The 8,976-nt window shown below is 48.9% G+C and overlaps 2 protein-coding genes across 2 annotated transcripts; one reads left to right on the top strand and one right to left on the bottom strand.

Moving 5' to 3' along the window:
* The first annotated feature begins 328 nt into the window (after nt 1-328).
* Nucleotides 329-2,450, top strand: F4812DRAFT_176978 (uncharacterized protein). Its single transcript, XM_047929995.1, has 6 exons — nt 329-599; nt 663-755; nt 820-856; nt 922-989; nt 1,054-1,460; nt 1,638-2,450. Exons 1-6 carry the CDS (start codon nt 480-482, stop codon nt 2,317-2,319), a joined length of 1,407 nt encoding a protein of 468 aa, XP_047793699.1. The 5' UTR covers nt 329-479; the 3' UTR covers nt 2,320-2,450.
* Nucleotides 2,451-2,454: 4 nt separating this feature from the next.
* F4812DRAFT_413848 (ABC-2 type transporter-domain-containing protein) lies at nt 2,455-7,974 on the bottom strand. Its single transcript, XM_047932828.1, has 2 exons — nt 4,476-7,974; nt 2,455-4,424 (listed from the first exon to the last, which is right to left on the bottom strand). The coding sequence occupies exons 1-2, from the start codon at nt 7,430-7,432 to the stop codon at nt 2,651-2,653; spliced, it is 4,731 nt and encodes a 1,576-aa protein (XP_047793698.1). The 5' UTR covers nt 7,433-7,974; the 3' UTR covers nt 2,455-2,650.
* Between the last annotated feature and the right edge of the window lie 1,002 nt (nt 7,975-8,976).

The raw sequence follows: 8,976 nt of genomic DNA, 5'->3' as shown, positions 1-8,976 counted from the left end.
ACATCTTGGACTGATATAGGTTAGAACTGAAACCCGTCCCCATATAGACAAGGGGGGGGGTAGTAGTGAGCTCTCCCGCAATACTACGTCTATCAATGCTTCCGAATGGGTCAGGAATAGCATAGTCATATCGGTGGACCTAATAGGCACTGCGGGGACCGCGGATGCATACGCCATGCGTGGAATGCACACCACTATCTTTCTGGAGTGTATACTCAGATTGGCTATTCATAATAGGACTAGATGCAAAAGGGGCTTTGGGATAGGAGGTGATCAGTTATGAATACGTGAGCGATAATGTGAGCGCAGACATGGCGCAGCAGTAAACCCTTCGGCTTAAAACAAACGATGTCCCAGGCTTTCGAACGCGCGACGACGATGGAAACATCGATGAGGTGGTGACAAACAGTGGAATGCGTAGGAGACGGGTTCACCACGCTGCTTCTTGGCCCGAGTAAAGCTCGTCGCCGCTTTCGAATATGTCGACTAGCAATGCTACGGAGCTCCGCCGCCTGATGACGGCGTATGATAATTCTCACGAGTCGAAACCGATACTCAATTATAAAGTCAATGTGTACGGTGTAATTATACCCTTCGTGGTGAGAATTCATATTGTACTGAAGCATTGCTAGACCATCTGTTTACTGATTGTGTTAACATAGGTCGTCTCGCATATATGTGTGATATTGAGGATATATACGCGGATAAAGTTAAAATGTCTAGGATGGGATGATCTCTTCGTGGTGCTCGTTAGAGTAAAGCATTCCACTTACTTCACCGACTCTCCGAGCGGATAGCAAACTAACTACTGAGGCATAGGTCACAGCTACCGTCGGCTCAATATTCTTATGTCTTGGTAAGACATCAACTTTTCTTCCTCTAATAATAGAGTAGCATGGGAGGTAGCTAACAAGACCTTAGCATTGAATAATGGGTTCGGGGAGCATATCCTAATGCTCCGTTATGACACTATAGTCGCCTTCCAAAAGGCAAGCATTTACCCCTTAGCTTAGGTAGCCATATCCTCAATACCCACCACTAACACACGCGAAGTACTTCTACATCTGCCTAGCCACATACACTATCTCAACAACCCTCGTCAAGCTCTGCCTGCTATCGCAATACCTGCGCATCTTCGAGGCCGGGTCGCGCGCGCGCGGCATCTGCTGGGTCGGGTTGGGGGTGTGCGCGCTCTGGGGCGCGGCCTTCTCCTTCTGCGCGCTGTTCCCCTGCTTCCCCGTCTCTGGCTTCTGGGACTGGCTCGCGCCCCAGCCCGCCCGCTGCTACGGCTTCGGCTCCAAGGTCCCCGCGGAGCTCGCCGGCACCTTCGCCGGCCACACCGCCTCCAACGCCGTCCTCAACGCCCTCGTCCTCGCCATCCCCGTGCCCTTGTACTTTCGCAAGTCGACCGCCTGGAAGCAGCGGCTGGGGATTGGCATTCTGTTGTTCCTCGGGCTTATGTATGTTTATTCGCTTTTGTCTTACTTTAGGTACCTACTTAATCTAACCTAAGGTTCCCCTTACCCTACTTAGTCTTACCACACTCCCCTTTTCTTTCTTAGCTCTAGACCCCCCTCCCCTGCCCTCACTCACCTTTCCACCCCGTCTAATAACGCGCCCTAACCCCCTAAACCCAGCGTAAACCTCCTCAGCATATGGCGCCTGCGCACCATCGTCGCCAACAAGGCGGGCACGTACCCGGTGCTCGACCTGACGTGGTACACGCCGACGAGCATCATCGTCGCCGCGCTCGAGGTCGACCTCGCGAGCATATGCGCGTCGATCCCGACCTTCTGGCCGGCCCTGCGGCGCTCCTTCCTCAACGCCATCTTCATCACCCGCGAGGTGCATGTCACACACCAGCACCGTCGCCTCTCCTCGTCCTGCTCTTCTACCGCTTCCTGGCCTCCTAACCCTCCCCCTCCCCCTCCTCCCGGGTTACAGCTTACTTTCTTGCGCGACGAGGACGAGGATAGCTATGATAGCGATGGTGATGGTGGCAGCTTATCTCGGATGAAAGCCTCGAAGCAGGAGCAGCAGAAGAGGCAGAAGAAGCAGCAGCAACAGCACGGCGGACATTACCGCGACGACTTCATGCTGCACCGCGTCGTGCCCGCGAACATGCTGGAAACCGACCGCGCCAAGTGGAACGACGTAGAGGCCTGTGGCGGGTCCCAGGTCCGGTCCGAGGGACACCGCGGGTTCAAGCGCGAGCGTGAGCGCTTGCAGCTCGCGGTGATGGATAGTAGTACTATTAATAATGATGGCAGCGATAAAAATACCTATATTAATAGTAAGACAAAGAAAATAGGGTTGTAAAAAAAAAAAAGGAAAAGGAGGTTTGTCATTTGGCGGCGTTTTTTGGATTTTAGGATGAGGATACAATATTAGGCGCACATTGCTTCTAAAGATACCCGTACTTTTAATGGCATATTAATATAAGACATACTTTTATGTCTAGGTACTACCTATTTCTACCCTTTTCCCATGTCCTATGACCTATGACCTATACACTGACTATACCCGACTATAATTAAATACACCCTTCCGATTGAACAACGCAATCCAACCGAACGACCACTGCCTCGCAATCCGCCGCCACAGACCCCATCGAGCCATGGTATTGCAATAATCTCGCGATTCCGCAGTCTCAAGCTTTCCTCTGCTTCCTCTTCGCCAAAAACCCGCTGATAGGATTCTTGCCCCTGAACCGTAGGTACGTCGAAAAGTAGATCACGCCGTAGTTGAACACGATGAAAGCGCAGACGATACCAAAGTCTCGCCAGATATTGCTGTAGGATACGCTGAACTGCGTGCCGAACTCGTCTCCGTTCTTGTACTGGCAGAACTCACAGAGCCCGTTCGTCACGCTCTGCAACTTCCCACTGGCATTTGCAACGTAATTCGCTACGTACGACTCGCAGTCCATACCGGGAGGAGGGCTGAAGCGCGCAAGCTCGCTCTGCTTGCAATTGACAGGTTGTTCGTGAATGGCGACGGCAACGAAAGCTTCCAGCAGGTAATGGAAAGGGGTGAGCGGATACATCCAGCTCCGCCAGAAGTACGGAAGTGATGCCGGAGGTACGGCTACACCACAGAAAGCCACAACAAAAAGGAAAAAGAGGGGAACGAATAGACTTGCTAGTAATTGGTTAGGGCTAAAGGACGCGATGGCTTGGCCGAAGCTGACGTAGTATAGCTCGAAGATAATCATGCACAGGAAGCTGAACCCTGATGGAAAGCCCAACATCTTGTACCCCATCAGACCCCACCACCAACAGTTGAAATAGATGGCACCTCCAACGATCGCGTAAGGTATCTCTGCCAGTATCGCAGCTGTGGTCCACGCAACCCAGGAGTAAATCTTTGCGTTATTTTCGCGGGACTGAAAAATGTTTCGTGAGTTGAGGAAGACAGGCTGAAGCTGTTGAATCAGCGGGGGCGAAATAGTCAGTGTCATGAAGATGGAGAATAAGCGGGATTGCATATCAATGCTAGCATCACCCAGACGCCAAAATGTGAAGGTATTGAAGAGGCCAGTAAATATGTGCAGAATCATCTTCCCCATGATGTAATTGGGGGATCTCCAATAAGCGACGAAAGAGCGCTTGACAACTGCTGATGTCTGGGTCCATAGAGGCATGGCATATTCGCGGTCATCTTGGACGTTCTTCGAATGTTGAACATTGCGGCGCTTCTCAGCCATTTGTGCTATCTCTTTCGACTGCTCGTCGAAGTTCTTAGATTGTGCCCAGGTATCGCCCCAGTCCTGACCTGCGTAATCCGGATTGCCCGCTCCGATTACTTCCAACATCCACTCGGCTGGATTTGCATCAGGGGGACATTTCGGACCACCATTCGATTCGAAGTATTCGATCAAATTCTGGCTATCTTTTCCGAGCTCGCCCGCGTATACCACGCGACCACCAGACTTGAGTAGAATCAATTCGTCGAAAATCTCGAATAGTACGGCGGAAGGCTGGTGGATGGTACACAGGATGGCCTGGCCGGCATCAGCTAGCTTACGTAAAAATCTAACGATATTAAATGCTGCCCCTGAATCGAGACCGGATGTTGGCTCATCCAGAAACATCAGCAACTCAGGTTTGGATGCAAGTTCAACGCCGATAGTAAGTCTCTTGCGCTGCTCCGCATTGAGACCCTCGCCAACTACTCCTATCGTTGCTCCGGCGATGTCTTGCATCTCAAGCAGTTCGATAATCGTTTCGCAATAAGCGTACTTCTCCTTGGTGGGCACTTCCTTTGGTTGACGTAGAAGCGCAGAAAACTGCAGGGCCTCGCGTACAGTTGCAGTTGGTTCGTGGATGTCGAGTTGCTCTGCAAATCCTGTGGCTCTCTGGAATGACTTTGGGAGGGGTCTTCCGTCCACCAAGAAGTCTCCCGTCACAACACCGAACGTGTTTCTAAAAACAGAAGTCAGTATGAATTTCAATTGAGGGTCATTGCAGTCTCACCTCTGAGCCAAAGTATTAAGCAATGTTGTTTTTCCAGCTCCAGAAGCTCCCATAAGGGCTGTCAATTTCCCCGGCCTCACAAAGCCCTGCACGTTTTGTAATAGCTTCCTCTCTCCACCCTTATACGGAATTGTGTAATTGACATTTTGAAATGTGAATATCGTCTCGTTTTTTGCGACCGTCTGCATAGTTTCTTCATCACGTCTTTCTTCGGCTGCCGAGGCTTCTTCAGGGATGCTAACTTTCTCGCTAGAACTGGCGGCTTCTTCATCCCCTTTATTACCTTTGCGGCCTCCGGTCTCGATGGATTTCTGGAGGGTTTTTGGGACCTGTCCTCGCTTGAAAACAGTTACAGCAGCACCTCCAGCGTTAGGCTTCATTCTCTCCATACCTATCATCGATACCACAAGGAAGAAACCAAAGAAAGCCCATAAAAAGGCAAAGTTTCGCCAAAGGTGGCTGCGCGAGTAGCTAAAAGCCACGTCGATATAATTTACACCATTGACAACTACTTCTCCAGGTTGCGAACCAGCTAATGTGCATGATTGATATTCCGGTGCGGCACCTTCAACGTTGTTGGGAACAAGAAACGGAGGTACACAAGCCAATTCCAGATTGTAGAATTCATTCGACATCAGACATTCAAACCCATACTGAAGCCAGTTGACCCAGTGTAGCCAACTAAACCATGGATGCATTGACGAAGGCGGGATTAGGTATCCGGTATACACGATTATAATCTGGATTGCGACACCGGTCAATTTTGTAGCGTCATCCAAAGTCTTGAAAACTGCAGAAATCGAGCGGAAGAATGCGTAAGTCGTCATTGTAATCAACCATAGAATCAGTAGCGAGATGAAGAACTGAGATGGCGAGGCAGCGAGGCCTGCCATCCAGTAGATGATAATATCGAATAGAAACACCTGGATGAAGACCAGAGGTATGTCCACAACAGTTTGCGCCAACGCATAGGCCGAAGGCCGATAAAAGGAAAAGTTCTTATGCTTGAGCAAGATAGGTTTAGCCTCGAACGCCGCAGTCTGCTCAGCGAGAGCCATTAACGCGTTGAACATCAGAATAAAGAATAAGACACCACCTCGTGTGAAGGCACCAGCCGCTGTAGGTGGGAGGTGGTAGAACAGACTCCCCACTATGAGACTCTGAAAGACGATACCGCCCCATTTTCCAATGAGGGACGCTCTGTCTCCCAACATAACTAGAGCTTGACGTTTTGTGAGAGCAATTACTTGTTGGTGATATGATATCGTGTAGTTCTTCCTCTTGTTTTTTTTCGACGTATTCTCCGCCCGAGCACGGCGCTGCTCTTCGAGATGAGCTTCATAATCGTTAATGTCATCAAGATTACGCTGGTAAGCTTCACTTTTCTTGTAAATCTCGGCAAACTCTTCGGCTGATCTCGGAATACGATCTTCCCACCCCGGCCTGACACTACGCTCATGGGAGTCGGTAACAGACGTAAGAAAGTCGGCGGTAGTCCATCGTTCAGGACAGTCAAACCCAAGATCCAAAAAGTACTGCTTGGCGCGGTCGGACGCTCCATAATATAAGCATTGCCCCTTATCAATCAACAAGACTTTATCGACAAGGTTATACAGAGATTCGCCGGCTTGGTATAGCGAGACAGCAGTGGACACCTGGGCCATGTTCGTAAGTGCTCGCAATGATTGGACATACTCGACAGCAGTTGATGCATCCAAACCCTTACTCGAGTTGTCCCACCCTTGAACGCTGGCCCGAGTAATGAGTGCCTCCGCAATACTAACACGCTTGCGCTCTCCGCCAGAAACGCCCCTGATGTATTCGTTACCGACTTTAGTGTCCATCGTATGCTCAATCCAAAGCAGCTTCGCGGCGACTCTAAGAAATTCCCTCACATAGTCTTCTCTGCTTTCACCCTCCATCCGTGATTCCTTCCCAGGAGTACGGGTCTGGAGAGCAAAGGTGAGGGTATCCTTGACCGTTAGAGTAGCATAGTGTAAATCGTCTTCCGGGTTGTAAATGATTTCGCCCCTGAAATCCTTGGCCATACGCTTTGCATCCGTTCCGCCGTAAGTTACATCACCCAAAACATCTTCAAATCCTGCTCGCTGGTTACAGAATGATTTCAAGAACGTCGTACAACCAGACCCCGGCCTCCCGAGGACGAGCAGTATTTCTCCAGGTCGGACACAGCCGTTGAAGTTACTGATTAACTCTCTTACGGGTGGTTTACCGGTGGCAGCCTTGGGTCCTTTGGTTAGTAGGTTCAATAAGAATCTTGGAAACCCGAGAAATATATCGCCAACGGTGGGTTGTAAGCTAGCACCAAGGCCGACACCCTTTACTGTGAGATTCCGGAAGATAACACCAGCGTGTCTCGTCTTTTCTTCCTCGCTATGTTGCTGTCGAGCTTGGCCAAACATACGGGACATCAGTCGCTCGACCTCGTCATCCTCTCCTTGCGATTCGGCATTGGAGTTAAGACTACGACGCCGCGAAAGGGCGCGGAATAGATCATCTTCGGTGTTGATCTCACTCTCATTTCGCTCGAGTTTTGGTTGCTCCGCCGTGAACTTGATAGGTTCAAAGCGAGGTTCCACTTCAGTTTGGTCCGACTCATCAGACGATGTTTCTCCAGGGCCAGATTGAGCTTGGTGCACTGGAACGGCTTGCTTATATGAGGATGGACCAATATCACTCGATCTAGCATTCCCGCCAACAATACCATCAACATTCACATTGTCCACCCCATTTCCATGTACTGATGTAAGTGCGTCGGTACCGGTATTCAAAGATCTAGTATCAGGTATAGAACTAGGTATAGAACTTCCTCCGTTGGCAGCAAGTGAAAACTCTCGACTGATTGTAGAGAAACGTTTGGGCGGGATGGAGGATGGCGTCTCAGGGAACCCACCAGGAATATCCGTATCTGCTGGAGTAGGTCTGTCGCCGTCCATTGTATGTGACTTAGACGAAGGTCTCTAAGGGCTCAAAACGCCCTGAAAGAAAGGGAAAAACGTGGCTCAAATACGAATAGTTATCAATTAAATAGGAAGTAAAATCCATACCTAAGGTATTAATAGCCGCATCATAGGTGTTGGGAATTGTTGGAAATCTGCCTAAAATGTCTCAAAAGGCTAGCTTCTGAAAGGGAATAGGCAAGACATAAAACAATAATAATACATCATCATAGAAGTTTAGAGCTGATAGGGACAATAAAGAAGACAACCTTAGCACACACATCGGAGCCCGGAGGACCTTGAAAATGTTATAATCGGAGTTCGGACTCTACAATGAACGATATGTTACCTTACGTACCTCCTACCTACATAGCTATTGAGGTAGGTACATGGATTGTTATCATTGATCGCATAATTAGGGGGGTAGTAGGGGGAAAGCGCGATCTGTATTGTACCTGACTATACTGGGTTTCTGATAAGTCTCCTTTTGGTGTGATGACTCGAAGGCGTCGAAGGCGTCAAAATCAAGCCTCCTGTGGGTCCTCGGGTGGGTGATGATGAAATACATTTTGAATATTTCACACTAGAACTCGTTAGATCTTACGCTAGCTGTTCATCGGGACTTAGTTCATTTTTATAGGCTTGCTCAGCTTGCGTAGCAGCTGCGTAGGTACATCCGTCACCTTTGGTTTTTTGCAAGCTCACAGTCCGCTCAGAGGCTAGAACGGAGGCTAAAAGTACCTAACCTAACCTAACCTAGTGGGAGATTTGTGGGAGATTTGCATCTCTTCGTAATGCATTTCAACCAATTAGACTCAAGCAGCATGAAGGTCATTTAGTATACTTCTTACCTACATGCATGTTTCGAAGTAACTAACGCTAGTCAAATAGCAATAAGGCAATCCAAAGCTTAGCTTTGTATAAATATTATTGCCTCTTAACTTGGTGATCCAAATGCTATACTACCTTAATAGATCAGATGTAAACGTAGGTAGATACGCTTTCAAATTTTGCAGGTCGGAGAATGTCGGTAATGGGTATATCATTTACTAATCTCACCAATAGATTTCGTGTCTCAATCCTTCGAGAAGGACAAGGAACATGATATGTTTGCACGCAGCATGTTTAGCGTTCCGAAGGCATGAAGAAGAGCTTTCGAAGGATGTATAGAAAGTCGGTTATAAATTCCGGATACAAGGCTCGCCATGAAATATGTTGCCACGTGTGATTGAGGACAGCCTTAACAATGGGAGTCTGTATGGCGAGTGAAGACCCCGGACTGTTACATTGCATTGCCATCTGAATAAGGCATTAAAGATAGGTGCTAATACCCCGTTCGAAACTGTCAAATAAATGAAACATGACCGTTTAGTAGGCATGCAGGACCAGTAACAAGGTGTACGGCTTCAAACCCGCACGATAACTCAGCAGATAGTATCACGAAGCATTTCCAGAAAGACGTACCGAGAAGTGGCGAAAAGTCCGGTGTGACGCTCCCGAGGTCTACGTAATAGGACGTGTAAGTACCTAGGGTCCTATTT

Source organism: Daldinia caldariorum, assembly GCF_022478825.1.
Source record: "Daldinia caldariorum strain CBS 122874 unplaced genomic scaffold F4812scaffold_2, whole genome shotgun sequence".
Taxonomy (NCBI): domain Eukaryota; kingdom Fungi; phylum Ascomycota; class Sordariomycetes; order Xylariales; family Hypoxylaceae; genus Daldinia; species Daldinia caldariorum.
This window is presented reverse-complemented; position numbering and strand designations above follow the sequence as displayed.